The sequence below is a fragment of the Trichophyton benhamiae genome, assembly GCF_000151125.1.
Source record: "Trichophyton benhamiae CBS 112371 chromosome Unknown contig01535.1, whole genome shotgun sequence".
NCBI lineage: Eukaryota > Fungi > Ascomycota > Eurotiomycetes > Onygenales > Arthrodermataceae > Trichophyton > Trichophyton benhamiae.
Window position 1 is genome coordinate 519,412 of NW_003315109.1, and position 16,615 is coordinate 536,026.

The window sequence follows — 16,615 nt, forward strand, 5'->3', positions numbered from 1 at the left end:
TCGATGGCGAAGGTCACAGCCTTGTCAACCGATTCGCAAACGTTCACCAGTCCGTGTGAGCGAGCACAACGAGATGGCAGAGGATGGTACAATGCCTCAACAGCAGAAAGGAAACATGGCCGAGAGAGAGAAGGAGGGATATGATGGAATGCGATGAATGGTCGAGCGGCCTATTCCGTAGATACGAGGTGCTTTTCGGGGAACCTCCCAAGCAAAAAATAAACAGCAGTAGCAGGAATATCGCTAATCGCGGCTACACCAACAAAAGGCCGGTAGAGAGCCGTCGAAAGGAGTCTCGCTGCCAAAGTCAGTTGAAATGAAGCTGGAGATGTTTGTCGCTGGAGGTACTCCGTACGAGAGCGAGAGAGAGTTGGGTGCGAATCAAGGTTGGTACGGTACCGTGCACCGCAATAACAACAATAAATGGCGAGAATAAATGGGACTTTCGAGAGAATCCAGTGGTCGGGGCGGGAATGACACAGGCGACTCCACCTAATCTGATTGATCCAGCAGCCGCCTTCAACAACAGAAACTTCGGGCCAATCGATCTCCTGTTTTCGTTTTTCTCCCTGTTCCGTATCTTCTGTCTCCTGTATGTATGTACGGAGTACGGAGTATTGTTATGAGAATACGGAGTACGGGAGTTGGGCTGGTCGAGTTCGGTGCTGAGGTTATCGGCGAGCAGAGGGGAAGATATTCTCCATCCAACGGATGTGAATATCGGGCAGCGCTGGACTGGACCTCGTCAGGCGGGATTGCACGCAGGCAGGCTCCCATGCGATTTGTCGGTCCTGCTCGTGTCCTGCTTGGCTGAGCCTTTAGTTGCAAGCCTTTGCAAGCTAATTATTAATATTCCCTGTCGGTCCTCGCCCAGCAAATGCGAAGGAATGGCGCAGCACGCGGCTGATTCGGGGAAACGCCCAGTACGCTCTTTGGCCCTTTCATGCAGTCATAAATGCCAGAGCAGCCCAGTCCATTATTCGCCTTGCCACCTTTCTTCTTCCTCCGCTTCTTCCTCTTCTCCGTCGTCCGCTGCCCGGATGCTGTCTACTTGCTGCACAACAAGCAAGCAGTCGGACGTTCGATGTTGGACGTCAAAATTAACAACAGGGGGAGAACGGGCCGTCACATGATCCGCAACCTTAACTAACCACCTCCCGACTTGGATCTATAAAAAAAGGGGGGCCGGCGAGGGAGTAGGGGGTGAAAAGAGAAGAGAGCATCTGCGTGTTTGCCTTGACACTTTGATGTGGTCATTCGGAAGGGTACGGGAGTATTTAGATCAGATGAAGGGTGGGAGGACTCGCGTAAGTATAAGGAGTGAAGGTCAAGGCGGGCCGGCAACTAAGCCTGCTGTCCCCGTCCACGGCCAAGGCAGATACCGGCAGGTGAAGAGTGACCGATGGTGAGAATTAGAACCCTAACTGCGCCACAGGTGTGGGAAAGGGGCGAGGATGATACACTGAAAACCAATCTGGTATGCCTCTACGGAGTGGCTCATGATGAATAGCTAACTAGCTGATAGGAGAAATTAACCCATATGAATAAAAGAAGATAAAGAAAGAAATCAGTAAATCATTATCTCGCCTTTCTAACTCCGTGGCCATAGCAAACCCTGTCGTCAATTGTACAATTACCAAGTGTCATACCGATGGATGTGCAATGCTATGCAGAGAAACAGAAACACCATAAATAAACGCTCCAAGGGCAAAGAAGAAATATCGTATCGTCAAACTTCAAATGGGAGATAGAAATGCGATCTGGAGATAAGTTGAAAAAGAAACAAGAATAGAAAAAAACTGAATACGAAATCATGAAACACATTGAAACAGTTGACGCAATATGACATGATAGACGCCGATGATAGGGGGAATCCAGCTTCAGCCTTATTCCCACTTACCCCTGTTCTAGTCATCATGGCCAAAAGCCCTCTCCCTTGATCTTCTTGATCTGGGCGATCGGTTCCCAAGCGGGCTTTTCGGGGAAGGGCTCCTCCCGCTAGCGTTGGGCGGAGTGGCAGATGCGGCTCGTAGTCGTGCATCTTCTGCATCGTCAATCACTCCTACCGCCTCTGGCTTTTTCTTGAACATCTCAGCCCGTCTGGCCAGGACAGAAGGCGAGTCACTATATAAGATGACTCCTCGGAGGTATGTGCAGGGAGATGCCTTCTCATGGTCGTCTTCAGTCAGGAAATCTTCATGCACAGCTCCTCGGAAGATACGAGGAAGCATTCGGAGAAGGGGACGGCGGAATTTCTTTGGCATCAGCGGCGGCTCAGCTGCGCCTTCACCTCCTGGCAATGGTGCATTGGACTCATAGTCGAACTCTTCCCATTCTTCATTTGCAGTCTGCTCGTCCTCAGCTGACGGCATAGTGGCTGTGATCAATTCTCGTTCCACGCGAGCCAATCTCCATGTCTCTGCTGCGAGTTTGACAATCTTTCGGACATTTGTCAACAAGGCGTCGAGATGCGTTGGGTCGGTGAAGTGGCGGATATGGTCGACAATCTCATCAACGATAACAGCTGCGACGACATTGATGGCCTGTTTGGCATCAGACGTGGTGTATGCTGCCTTAAGTGTCTGCTGTCTCCAGAAAGCTTCACGTCGAACGGATTTGCGGCGGATGTCAATAGAAAGCATCTGGAAAAAGGTGTCTGCCTTATCATATCGTCTTCCCAGGGTGAACAGGAAAGGCTGGAAGATCCTATATGTCAGGGTCTTGGAAATGACGTGCTGGACATAGGCAGCACGGAGCTCTCGGGATGCTGGGGTATTGTCCAAAAATTGAGGGATATCAGATGGGATCTTGGCAAGGATATCCGGTGGTGGTTCAATAGGGAGGTAGGTGAAGTAAGTCTTGGATACCTCGACGATAAGTCGCGACAATTCGGCAAAGGACTCAATGCTAGATCAAGAAAAGAAGAATGAATTATTAGACCATGAACACAAAAAAATGTTGATTATTGTGCAAACGAAATATTAAAAAAAAAGAAAGAAAGAAAGAAAGAAAGAAGTGTAAGATAAACATGCGACGACTTTTTGTCTGGCCCACCTCATGCTACTGAAGTCTGCCATCTACATGAACGACATAAAAAAGGGAATTCGTGGGCAAAGGCAATACAATCATATCTCATATACACCGAAACGACTGACTTACAAGAACGAGTCTCCCTTCATCTTCATGTCTGTCGCTTCTCCAAGGCTATGTAGCGTTTTCTTCAACCTCTCACGGTCCTTGTTCAGGTTATTATGGGTCTGGCGCATCTCTTCTACTATGCTCTGGAGTCTCTCCTCCTTTGCCAGACCTTCTCGTTCGAGCACCTCCTTCTCTTCGTTGCTGAGCTTCAGTTCTTCAGCCTTCTCGCTAAGCTGGGCTTCGTAGCCTTCGCGGGCCTTCTGCCAGGTCTCTTCTTGGTTGCGGTGTTCGAGGACCATGTTAGCCAAACGCTCTTTGATTTCCTTGACATTGTTGGTTTGGACGTCCAACGCATCTCTCAAGGCGGAGAGCTCCTCTTCATGATGACGCTTGGTCTCTTCGAGATCCTTTCGAGTAAGTTCAAGCTCATTTTGTCTAGACTCGCACTCCTGTTGTTTGGCCTCAAGGTCATTCTTCGTATTCGCCAGCTCTTCTTTGAGGGCTTCGAGCTCCGAGAATTTCTCCGCAAGCTCAGCTTTCTTCTCATCCAGTTCTTCCTGTGTAACCCTGAGCTCTTCCACTTTCGACTTGAGTGCCGCATCGTTGGCATCCAGTTCCTCCTGCTTCGCTGCTAGCTGGCCCAGAAGCTCATCCTCACGAGCCTTGAGATGCTCAGCAGCAAGCCTGTCATCTTCATTCTTAATTTCCTGGAACAGGTCTTCTAGCCTTTCCTTCTGCTCAGCAAGCGCTTTCTCTTCTGACTTCTCAGCCTCCATTCTGAGCCTCGCAATGTCGCGTTCGTGTGCTTCGCGGGCTGCTTCGATCTCTTTCTGAATATGATCAACCTCGCTTTCCAGTTCATCGCGAGCACGAAGCAGCTCGTCCCTTGCCTTTTGAGTCTCAACTAATGTGTCCTCGGTGTTTCTATTTCTCTCTTGCAGATCACTGAGTTCAACTCCAAGGGCACCTATTTTACCCTTTAGCTTGGAGCACTCCTCTGCATGTTCGTTAGCAACCTTTCTCATCTGGTTCTGCAAAGCTTCGATATAGTACTCCTTGTGTAGGAGAGCCTGTTCATGTTGGGCTTCGATTTGCTTGTTTTCGGCCTCCCTGGCGGACAATTGACTCTGTGCCTCACGATAGCTGACAACCAGTTTGTTAAGGTCAGGGATAACATTTTGTATGCGATGAAGAAGGTTAACCGTGTCGGCAAGGTCACGTTCACCGTTCAAGTATGGCTTTCCATTCTCGGTAGGCTGAGACATCGACTCCCGAGCAGAGCGGTACTGGGATGTATTGCCAAAATAGTAGTCGTATTGGCTCCTCGATGATCGACTAGCTCTCCTGCCTTGTTGCTGGCTGAAAGAAGTTGCATAATTGGGCTGTGGGGAAGGGTGCATAACAGGTGAGTACTGAGGAGTAACCACATTTGCCTGTGTCTGTTCCATGACTGGACTGCTCGGGTAGTTGGAGTTTTGCTGATAAAGATGGGCGTATGGATAGGGATAGGCGAAGTGTGGTGCGGCCGCAGGTATAGGCTGCGGTTGGTGGGTATATTCATAAGAAGGTCCCGGGGGAGAAGCGGATTTTGTCCTGGCTTCTGATACAGAAGGTGAAGGCAAAGGAACGTCAGATGGTGAATATGCTCCGTTTGATACAGCCCTAGTGGTGGGTGTTTTGGCAGACCCGTAAGCAGTTTGGTAGTCACTGTCAGTTACATCGTACTGAGATCGAGGTGAAGCAGATCGGCCTTTATGTGAGGTATTTGTGGCGACCGGAGGGACTATTTCTTCAGCTTCTTGGAATTCATCCCCTGCAACCGTGCTTGTGCCTTTTCCTCCAGGCTTACTTTGACTCCCAGAGGAGGAGAGCTTTGGGGATGGGAAAGCTTGGCTTAAGCTCAAGTTTGATGGTGTAGAAGTAATGGATCTCGGCAGTGGAGGAAGACTTTGGATGATCGAAGGAGGTTTAGATGGGTTTTTCGAGGGAGACGACTGGGTTTGAGAGGGAGCTGGAGATGGTGAAGAGACTTTTTGAGCAATGGGAGCCTCAATGACAGTTTCTTGTTCTTCTTGCTCTTGTTCGCCCCAAGCTCTTTCACCTTCTTTCACCGACTCAGTCGCTTGTTCGGGTTGTTTGTCTCCTTCCTGCTGAACCTCTTCTGGAAGCGGAACAACATCTGAAACCACATTGTCTTCCAGCTTTGCCTCATGTTCTGGTATTACTTCCTCGAATTTGTCTTCTTCAATCTGTGTCTCAGGTTCAGGTTCTGCTTTTTCGAATTTCTCTTCGACTTCCGGTACGGCATCTTGAGGCTTTGTTTCTTCAAGTGCCGCCTCTTCAGGGCTTGCTTCCTCTGTAGGAACAGCCTCTTCCGCAGGTTGGGGCTCGTCAGGTATTGGTTCCTCGGTCGTGCCTAGTTGATCATCCGCTTTTGTTCCTTCCTCGTCAGGCAGTTCTTTAGCCTTCGGTACTTCATCGACCTTGAGATCGTCCTCAGCCTTAGGCTCTTCGTCAAGCTTAGGCGGTTCCTCAACGACTGGTACTTCTTCAGTCACTGGTACGTCCTCTACGGGAGATATTTCCTCAACGGGAGGGACTTCCCCAGCGATAGGAGCATCTTCAACCTGGGCGGTCTCCTCTGCTGTTGGTGCTTCCGCAGCCAGGGGTGCCTCCTCGGTTAATGGTGACTCTTCAACAGCCGGAGCTTCAACAACGGGCTCATCTTCAACCTTGGGCTCCTCGGTCGCCACCTCCTCGACCTTAGCCTCTTCTTCAGGCTTGGGTTCTTCGGAAGTCGATTCAATTTCGACCTTCGGTTCTTCAGCCTTAGGTTCCTCGACCTTAGGCTCTTCCTCGGCTTTAGGCTCTTCGGGTATTACCTCAGCCACTGGCTTTGACTCTTCCTCAGGTTTTGAGTCTTCAACGGGCTGTGCAGCCTCATCAGACTTCGAGTCTTCCTCAGGTTTCTGAAGCGGATCTTCGGTTTGTGCCTGGGCTTGTTCTGATTCTACGGATGTGCTTTGGTCATCCTCGGGTTGCTGAGCTTGCTGTTCGGTCTGAACCTTCTCTTCCTCCTCTTCCTGTTTTTGTTTTTGCTGTTTTTTAGAAGCCTTTCCTTTGCCACCCTTGGCCTTGGTCTCTTTGTCTTTGTTCTTTGCCCCCTTCTTAGCCATCGTTACCAAGCGCTATAACAACCAAATTATGAGCCGGTTTCGTAAGGCTTTGGGACTTTTGTTCTGGTTGTTCACCGAGACTCCGATATTCTCGTGAAAAGAGCTTAGAGGTGGGGAAAGCGTTTGGGAGGATTGCTTTCAGCGACAGGCAATTGTTCCCCTAATGCTTAATGGTATCCCGAGAGCAGACGGATTCAAAGGTGCTGGAAGTATAAAGGGTCCTGTGCAAAATATATGAAAACCAAACTCTGGTGTCGGTCGTTAAGAAAAAAAAAATTCTCGAGTTGCAATGAGAATATTGTCGGGAGATGCGATGGATATTCCGGAAGATATAAATTCGTAAGATGAAGAGAGGATATGGATATTAAGGGCTAAAAGAATAAAAGTACAGAAAAGAGCAATAAAACAAGAACGCTGCTGTCGTGAAATGCAAAAATCAAAGCGTCGTAGATGCAAAGTGAGCGAGAATATTTCTGAGGGAGGAAATATTCCCAAGCGGAAATCGACCAGGTAATAACCTGCTCGAGGAGGGCACAGTCCCAGCAACTAATACTTCACCGAACCGGTGACTCGAAGATATCGGCTGGGAAACAAGAGGGCAAGCCAAAATTTAGTGTGCGCAATGCATCGGATTGCACCCACGTCAAGGGTGATCCAGCAACAATTCACTCCAGATCCAGGATAAAGACAACGAGAAGCCAATGGCAGCGGTCCCCCTGGCAAAATTGGGCACCAAATATCACTATACAAAACCTATTTTTCTGTACGACTTCTGCCCACCGTAACTCGCCGTGCATTAGTCGGGTAGCGATGTGGATGCAGGCGGTCGCAACCGCAGGGAGTCATGAAATAGTAACAACGGTTGCCAGAAGCCCCGTTCAGAGTACTAGAAGGAATGCCAACACGACGAGAGCAGGCCATCCCTCCCTCTCGCTGGCCATTCAGCATGCGGGAGTCAAGGGATGGATGCGTTTCAAGAGCAGTCGGCTGCAGCAGCATCGAAGCCCAAACGACAACAAACCGCCTGTCGCCCTGCCAATTGTGCGTGCAGCAGCCCCATCTCGAACTCCCGCCTCGTTTTTTTCACGCCCGCGATCGCCAATCAGGTCCGCGAGGCGACGACGATAGACTCCTAGCCTCCGTCTTCTGCATCTTGCGCCATATTCCTCGCTGTCTTGCACCGAGAAGGCTTTGTTCGTCCTTCGTACGGCGCAGGGAGCCTGTATTCGTGCTGTTATCGTGCTGTCTCTCGTTGCTCGTCTTGCTTTTTGATGTTTTGAAGTCGGAAAAAGAAGCAAAAAGAAAGTTTTCTGGTGTTAAGCTTAGTCATCATGAATAGTCACGTGCAACTATCTCAACCTCACCCGAGAGAAACGCAGCTCCAAGCAGCAAAAAGGACTTGGAAGAGACGCATTTCCGCGACACCGTCGACCAGGCCTTGCTCTCGCCCCAATTGAAAGCGTCAGTCATGTTTCTTGCCAGGAGAGCTACCGCCCCGGCGAGGCGCGCCCTGGTTCAGCGCCAACCCCGCCGTTTCGACTCGCATTCCGCACACCATGAACCCGTCAACGAACACCTCGGAGTACGTCTTGCCCCCTTCCTCCATCCCCGGCTGCCATGATAACTATCTCGGCCCAAGGCCTGAGAATATTTCAAGGCGTGGGGAGCACGCTATATGTTGCTCCGGTAGCTTTGTGGTGGATGATAGTTTCAATTGGCTGGTTTTCTATGAACGTACACCGAAATACATGCCACTACTGACACTTCATGTCTGATACCATAGCGCGGATTCTACATCGCGGTCGCCTCTATCCCAGTCGGTCTGGCACTCTACAAATACTCCACGTCTGATGCCAGCTCAAAGCCATGGTTGACCCGTGTCATCGAGACCTTCACTGCCAGTGAGGCCGTCTTGGAACGAAACAACGCTCTCCACACCCGGGCAATTGAAGAAGCAGCCGCAGACCGCCATCTGTTCCACAGTCAGAATCCTCCACTGACTATTGATATGTCTTTCCCCGAGTACGTTGCCTTGCATATCCTTACGGCTCTGCACGCCCATCTTCCGTCAAACATACATGCTGCGTTATAACGTCATTTACCCCGGTTGAATTTCTCGGGCGATTATCTGCACGTCACTAACTAATCCTTTAACTCTGATGCTTACAGGTTGTTCAATACTGGCTCTCCCATAAACATGTCCCCAGGCAGGTCGTCTGGGGACCTCTCCGCTGTTGTGGCTCACTACGAAAAGCGTCAAGCGGAAATGGAAAAGGCAAGAGTAGGACGCATGAAGGACGGAAAGGTCCAGTCCCTGTACGAAGATGGAAGATATTTTTAGATTATATTATGTATTGTTTTCCCTCTCCATTTTAGATCCCCAGCAATTTTTCACCACCCTGAATGTGGTGACTATGACTCACTGTACATATGACAAACGTCAGTTTCTTTTGTCTTTTTTTTTTGAGTACTCGATGCGCCCGGTTGTATTCAAAATTCCATACCCGAGATTTTGGTTGTTCCATTGGTCACCCAGGAAAGACACGTACTTGTATGTTTGTACAGCAATACCCTGCACTTCCACATGCCAAAAGGTAAAAAAAAGGAAACATAATAGATATCATCGCGAATACCGTTTGAGGCCAGACACACTTCTTTTTGGGAGCCCAAGATGTGTCCCGTATTTTTCCTTTTTCTTCGCCTTATTCTGCAGGCCATTCAAGCCAACCCATTACCCAGGGAGGATCTCCAGGACCGTCCTCATTACTCCAGCATCGGAGATCGTTAGCTTGGTTAATGCCTTGAATTCATCATTGCCTCCGACGTCCCTGAGAGTGCTTAGGAACTCACTAACCCCTCCTCCAACCCCGAAGTATACTTTCTTCGCTGATATTAACGCTCGGACGGGAGGATGATCTTGAGCAATGCTTGATCCTTCGCCCGAAAGCGCTTTACGCATCAGTGACACCAGTGTTTCTGTGAACGGGAGTAATGAAGGCGGAGAGTATATAGTTTCGCTCGCCAGGATAAGTGTCCTGTGCCCCATTGTAGTCTGTTGGTGGTCACTCATCGTCATGTCTTCCATATTCTCCTGCTTGCCCAGACACAAGTCGACAAACTCAGGGGACCAACCCCCTGATATAAATGAAAGTGTGATATTATGATCCGATAAATCCTGAACAAAGCTTTCTAGAAGGCTTTGATCAAGTTCTAGCAGACGATCGACAACAGGATCAGTCTGCATACTATTGTTTCCTTCTGTTGAGCTCCGCCGAGTTATATACCAAGTCAGTAGTAAGTTCGGTAACGTAGCTAACTTCAGGACTGTAGCATTATAATCAGCAAGTACAAAGCGCACTTTGCGGCGTCTCGCCTCTCCACGCTTTAAGAAGCATCGAAATAACGATAGAGAAGGGATGGCAGTGCCAGCTCCAAGCTATTGATATTAGTATTAAGAACATTTGCAATAGGGTCTTGCATTGAGGATCTTGCAAAACGAGCTTCACTTCCTTACCTCTATGATAGTAATATCATCCCCGTTATCTAGGTATGTAAACCCTTCTTGGCTGTGAGATGCGACAGCTGCCAAATCCAAAGCACATTCCCATGTTTTGAAACCTCCTTCATATACAGTAGGTTTAATGTCGTCTTTCTGTAAACCAACCAGTAAATCTTCGCCCTCGTTCAGCATGTCCCGTTCAGCCATTAGTTGAACACGGATATCCATTAGTTCTCGGCGAGCAACTAGAAACGGATCCTCTGATTCTGAACCTATTAGCTGCATATTAAACTCCAGTTGAGACGGGAGAGAAGCGAGCTACAAAGAATTAGTAAAGGATTAACCAAAATCTCCGGTGATATAATGGTCTAGAGTGGTCAAGGGATGCTTGAGTAGGACTAGGTATCATGACAGTACTTTGCACTGTATATTGTCCTTTTCCAAACTCCTATTACCTTGTTTTATTTTAATAACTGAACATAGGGATTTGATACTAACCATATCCTCAAGCCTAAGCATCTCTGCTTTGTCAAATATCAAATCATTTTTATTTTCTTGCACACTTGGTGCCTTTTGATCCGTATCAGAGACACCTTCCAAGTCTTCTATATCGTCACCTCCAAAGCCAAAGGCGAAGGTCGATGCCATCTTGTAGCTAATTTTTGCACTAGGGCTCCATGAGCTTCCAAAAAGTTCCAGCTATGGGAATGCCGATATGCACAGCTTCTTCACAACTTCTCAACTTCTTATCATAAATATCACGTAATCCATATCAGAACTGGAGCCTAGGTCAGATTTAGATAAATCTCTCGCCGCTTTAAGAATGGTATGCTGACTCATTCGAAAATCTTTGGTGATAAAGTGATGCCGCTATAAGCCTTGACCACTGGAGCGAATTGTAGCAATGGTAGTTCCTTAGACAGCATAACTACAATCGGCTTTGACGGCATTGACTGCGAGGAGACAGTCCAGGTAGCTGGCTAACCGAACGACCCTCCATTATGGACGTTCGAATCTTCAAAAGGTACACAAAGCAGGCGCCAATGATTATGTAATGCGTTAATTGTTATTACTAATAAACTTCCCGAAACTTTAATGTTTGCGCTTTATCACAACCTTCGGAGTGGTTCCCTTCTGTTTTTGCAGGTTTGTCCAGCCAAACATAGGACCTGAATCCATCATTTGGGCCATACTGATATCGTACGGGCATAACCAGTCTGTACCATAGCCTTTCATATTTCCTGCGTGTTCAGGCAAGCTGTTTTTGTTGTCTGATCCTTGTCAAAACCATAAAAACAAATATATCCAAGGAAAACCTGAATATCAAATGGTGCATCAGCTAGGGAATGACCTGGGTTAACAACCGATGAGACGAACGGGGAGACCCAAGAACCAAAGTACTGGCTATAACCTTGATACTAATATTTTTGTGCCGGTTTTCCTGGATGTAACAACGGAAGTCTGGTATCAGTTATATCAAATACGACAGCAGGGATAGCAACTTCAATATCACCAGGAGATTTTAGGATAGCCCTGGACTATGCATCAACTAACTCCTACGGAAAGCACGTATATTCACTGTCTCGGGCGGTGGCATCCACATCTCAACCTCTAAATTTCGATCAAGAGTTCGTTTTATCGCAAGCTCGTGCCGCGGTCTTACCTGGCCCTTTGGGGAATCTGCGTCTTTTTCTTGGTTGCTGCATCGCTGTCCGCAATGCGAAGACACTGTCAGGAAGAGCATTATACATCGCTTGGAACTTGGACACAATGCTGGGATATTTGCAGTCATGGCTGGCCAGCGAAGCTAATGAAAACAAGTTCTGTGAAGTCAACACGGACGGTGAAATGAATGGGATGAGGCTTACGGAAATATGTGATATTGCTATTAATCGTGACTGTGCCGGTCTTCATAACTGGGTAGTTATTGCAGGTACGTTCGATGAGTTCGATAGCAGCCAAGTATATAAGTTGCCAAAGGATTAGGAGCAGAGATAACATTTCAATAATGCAGTTAGCGATTTTTAAGAATCATGAGTAAAAAGAGCCAACTCCAAAGCACAGCGTTAAAGTACAGCAAGCGTCAGATACTCGGCACTCTGGGCTGTGGTCTTTGCTATCGTCTGCAGGATTCGTCTTCCCGAAAGGGCGTCGGCACCAGAAGAGCCATGAAATCACTCCCATAGATCTGCCGGGGCCTTACTGAATGCAAAATATGTTCGGATAAAGAATTATCATGTAACATGCATGGAGCAGAGACAGTGCAGCCTCGGGATTTGGATTGAAAGTTGCATAGAGTGATCTTGCCGTCTCAGCCATGCCACCACTTCACTCGGGTAGAACGACACTAATTTCCGCGGAGGGCATAAAGCACAAATAAGGTAAAGATACGCCAAATAATAATAATAATTCTGACAGCACAATAATATTGTCCCTAAGCCACAAAGAACGGCTGGGTCGAACGGGATTTGCAGCCTTGCATGTGTGCAGGGAGGTTCTCCGTATCGATACGGGGTCATGGCCCTAAACAGCGGACTCGACAGGGTATGAAAGATTTCTCGGGACGAGCAGCAGACCAAACCGATTGGAGAGAGAGATCATACGAGGTCTTGGTGGTGATATCCTTTTGCTGATATCCCTACATCCCACATCTCGGTACCGTGGTCATCGGTTGGACATCGAGCTGACTTGAGCAGTCATCTCCGTGTCTACAAAATGCTTGGTCACGATGACAGGTATCATCCTCTCAAATCGCTGACAACTTCTATGCCAGTAAGCACCCCATCCATGGCTGGTACATTGACGAAGTATGAAACCTGCCAGGCTCCTCCTGCGGGAAAAACATCCCTACGAACCGCGGCGCTAAAACATGCCCACAGCGAATATCTTCACTTTCCGTGCCTCTCAGTGATCTTATCCCACAATTCGTGCCAGCAGACAGAGGTATCACATCTCAGTATCACATCCAACAAATAGTCAGAAGTTGGTTCGAGAATGTTTCGTCTTCAGGGGCGCTGAGCTTGGCAGCTGATCTCATCCCCATCTCGATCTGCGGCTCCAACGAAGAACAGCCAAACAGATACCAAGACCAAGGCCGTTTATCCGTCCGTCCTCCACGGCCGAAACTGCAAGCCTGCCATGTCTGAGCTTGTACAAGGCTATGCTTGCAATCTTGCACAGGTTCTTTTATATTGTATTTTTGTTTTTTGCTCGACCGACAAAACAAGCTTGTTGGGGGGTTACATCCCGTGTCTGCCCTGCTTATCTGTCCCCATGCGGAGAACAGATCCAACAGGCCTTGTCCCAGCTGAACGGGTGTCATCTCGCATCCATCATGCAAAGTTACATGTCTATCTCCCTTTGATGGCATGTAATCATATTTATACCCTGCAAAGAAGTGGTTACCCCACGATCTGGTGCGGAAGCTATGGCATTGGAATGCATTCCCTGGTTATAACCGGCCTTGCCTTCCGAGATATACGATTCTCCAGGATACATGGATATCAATTATTTGGGGTTTTGATCTCATATTCGTCCCTCATGAAAGCTGATCAGCATGTGTCAGAGGGCACGGAGACGCTCTTGGCCGGAAACATGCGGCGCGACGCCCCCTTGCGACAGAGACCTTGCCTGATGCCTGTGAAGAGAGGCTTGATCAACAGGTCATACAAGCATCCTCCCAGCAGCAGAAAAGCGGAGGAGAACCAAACATCTAGAAAATCTAAGCATTGGATGTATCGAGCGAGAGAGATGTGAACTTATATAAACCCCCAGAGTGTTTCCTCTGGAATATAACACTGAACCCTCTCTTATTGACAGGGCACTAGATCTTCTTAGCCCAGTTTCTTTTGAGGTTCTCTTGATATCCCCATAATGCACGGCCTCCTCCTCGCCGCCGCCGGGCTTCTTAGCCTGCCGCTCCATGTCCTCGCGCACCCTCAGCCAAGCACAAACCTCGCTGGCCGAGGCGTAGACCTTGACGCCTACCGCATGGCTGACAGGTCCAGCTACATGAGTTCAGATGACATGAAGCTCAAACAACCTGCCATTGCCTCCCTCAGCGGTGGTAACTATGTTGACACCGCTACAGAGGTTGTTAAGCGTATGATGCCTGGCATGACCTTCCGGATGGTCGATGATCACTATGTTGGCGAGTCCGGAATCAGTCATGTGTACTTCCGCCAGACGATGCACGGCATGGATATCGATAACGCTGACTTCAACGTCAATGTAAGTTTAACCAAGCACTACATTCATTTATTTCAAACCAATGCGGCTCATCAGCCAAAAATAGATTGGCAAAGACGGAAAAGTCCTTTCCTTGGGACACTCCTTCTACACCGGCCCTGCTCCTGATAAGGCACCAGTTGAGAAGCGAGACTTCTCTGATCCCATGCAGGCCTTCCATGGTGCTTGCAAGGCCCTTAACCTTCCTATAAACGCCGATAAAGCGACAATCCAGACTATGAATGAGCATGAAGTAATGTTCATGGGAACTTCGGGAGCCATGTCCGATCCACAGGGCAAGCTATGCTACATGGCCAAAGAGGATGGAACCCTGGCCCTAACCTGGAGAGTGGAGACTGACATGGGTGATAACTGGCTTCTATCCTATGTTGATGCTAAAGAAACAGACAAAGTCCATAATGTTGTCGACTATGTCTCCCATGCAACTTACCAAGTCTAGTATGCTTCTCCCCTGTCTTTTCAGCCACTCGTGGTCTGGATTGTGACCTTCCAACCTTCCAAGGCAAAAGCATAGAAGCTAACCTGTATACACTCTAATAGCAAATGGCCTATCCCTGATCCCACTGAAGGCAAGCGTGAGATCGTTCAGAACCCCTGGAACCTCAAAACCTCGCCGTTCACATGGATTAGTGATGGGAAGACCAACTATACCACAACCAGGGGCAACAACGCTATTGCACAAGCTAACTTTGATGGCGGAGAGGACTACCTCAACAACTACCGGCCAGATAGCAAGAATCTCAAATTTGAGTACCCTTATGCGCCTAATATGAGCCCACCAAAGTCATATATCGATGCATCGGTTACACAGCTATTCTACTCTGCCAATATGGTACATGATCTGTATTATATGCTCGGATTTACGGAGAAAGCTGGTAACTTCCAAGTTAACAACCGCGGCCAGGGTGGTAAAGGCAATGATTTTGTCATTCTTAATGCTCAGGATGGCTCCGGTACTAACAATGCCAATTTCGCTACCCCTCCCGATGGCAAGCCTGGACGCATGAGAGTGTATATCTGGACCAAGGCCAAGCCATCTCGCGACTCCTCTTTCGAAGCCGGCACCGTTATTCACGAATATACTCACGGCCGTACGTATAAGAACTCTCTCAGCTTCCTCCGTATCAAACCTCCTGGCCCATTGAGTCAAGCTAATTCCCATCTCATCTAGTTTCCAACCGTCTCTGCGGAGGTCCTGCCAATGCTGGCTGCCTCAACGGCATGGAGTCTGGCGGCATGGGCGAAGGATGGGGTGATTTCTTCGCAACCGCCATCCGCCTCAAGCCAAACGACAACCGGAATTCAAACTACGTCCACGGCGAATGGGTCAATAACAGCCCCAAGGGTAACAGACTGTACCCTTATTCTACCAACCTTCAGACCAACCCATTGGTCTACACATCCTGTAACAAGTACAATGAAGTACATGCCATCGGAACCGTATGGTGCTCTATTCTCTACGAGGTGCTATGGAACTTGATCGACAAGCATGGCAAGAATGACGGTCCCACGCCCGTGTTTGAAAACGGCGTCCCCAACGATGGCAAATACCTTGCCCTGAAGCTCGTGCTCGATGGAATGGCTATGTACGTTGATCCTTTCCTGCATTCTCTGCGCTGATCTAGTTATGGGTCAAAACTAACCGATGTCAATTACAGTCAACCATGCAAGCCAACATTCGTGCAGGCTCGTGATGCCATTATCGATGCCGATATGAACCTCACCAAGGGCTCTAACAAGTGTGAGCTCTGGAAGGCCTTTGCTAAGCGTGGATTGGGCGTTGGTGCCAAATACGATCCCAAGAACCGAACTGGAAGCAAGGCCGTTCCCAAGGAGTGCCAGTAGTGTAAGAATGAATTACTTCGAGGCCTATGGGAGGCCATGGCTTAATGCTTGTACATAGTTAACTATACCATTGAATATACAACTTTCCTTTCTATCTATCCGGGGCATGTTCTATACTGCTGGGCCGGTAACCGCTAATTAAGATGTCAGGGGCGAAGCGCCGAGAGCAGAGCCGCAATCCCGGGAATCGACTTACAGCCCAGCGTCTCACAAGGTCCAGGCCGTCACGGATTCGAATATGTTAGCTTAGTCCTTTGGTCAAGAAATCTCTACCACTGATTGTGAACTACGATGAGAGGCTAGCATAGCCGGAGTCATGGAGCCGGAAACCCCGTAATCGATGGGTTCTCCGGGATACGCTGCTTACCATTACCTCATAAGTACTACCATCATGCATGCAGCTACCTACACTGCCGTGCTTCGGGATTACGGGGAACAACGCAGGATCCGACCATCCGGTGCGACATCAGCGAGAGGGAGAGAGAGAGAGCAAAAAAGGGGGGAAGAAAAACGAGGACGAAACAGCCCTCGAGCATCACGTTGTGTTCTATTGCTTTCTTCTTTTCTTTCTTCTATTTCACCAGAAGGGTGGATGGGGGGGTATGGATAAGAAAAGAGCATCATGCTTTGGAAGAAGGTGAATCAAGGGAAGTGCGCGCATGCATGGTATATAATATCCTCCTCTAAACGGTGGAGATGAACCGTATCC

The 16,615-nt window shown here is 48.5% G+C and overlaps 4 protein-coding genes across 4 annotated transcripts; 1 reads left to right on the forward strand and 3 right to left on the reverse strand.

Annotated features, from left to right (window-relative positions):
- Positions 1 to 1,907: 1,907 nt before the first annotated feature.
- Positions 1,908 to 3,077, reverse strand: ARB_06469 (uncharacterized protein; the record flags this gene model as incomplete). Its single annotated transcript, XM_003015300.1, has 2 exons — positions 1,908 to 2,907; positions 3,055 to 3,077. The coding sequence occupies 2 exons, from the start codon at positions 3,075 to 3,077 to the stop codon at positions 1,908 to 1,910; spliced, it is 1,023 nt and encodes a 340-aa protein (XP_003015346.1).
- A 78-nt stretch (positions 3,078 to 3,155) lies between these two features.
- On the reverse strand, positions 3,156 to 6,314 carry ARB_06470 (uncharacterized protein; the record flags this gene model as incomplete). Its single annotated transcript, XM_003015301.1, has 1 exon — positions 3,156 to 6,314. The coding sequence occupies one exon, from the start codon at positions 6,312 to 6,314 to the stop codon at positions 3,156 to 3,158; it is 3,159 nt and encodes a 1,052-aa protein (XP_003015347.1).
- Positions 6,315 to 9,045: 2,731 nt separating this feature from the next.
- On the reverse strand, positions 9,046 to 10,461 carry ARB_06471 (uncharacterized protein; the record flags this gene model as incomplete). Its single annotated transcript, XM_003015302.1, has 3 exons — positions 9,046 to 9,750; positions 9,829 to 10,131; positions 10,312 to 10,461. The coding sequence occupies 3 exons, from the start codon at positions 10,459 to 10,461 to the stop codon at positions 9,046 to 9,048; spliced, it is 1,158 nt and encodes a 385-aa protein (XP_003015348.1).
- Positions 10,462 to 13,686: 3,225 nt separating this feature from the next.
- ARB_06472 (metalloprotease MEP5, putative) lies at positions 13,687 to 15,906 on the forward strand (the record flags this gene model as incomplete). The annotated part of the gene is made up of 5 exons (XM_003015303.1): positions 13,687 to 14,043; positions 14,108 to 14,499; positions 14,602 to 15,152; positions 15,233 to 15,647; positions 15,720 to 15,906. 5 exons carry the CDS (start codon positions 13,687 to 13,689, stop codon positions 15,904 to 15,906), a joined length of 1,902 nt encoding a protein of 633 aa, XP_003015349.1.
- Positions 15,907 to 16,615: the final 709 nt, after the last annotated feature.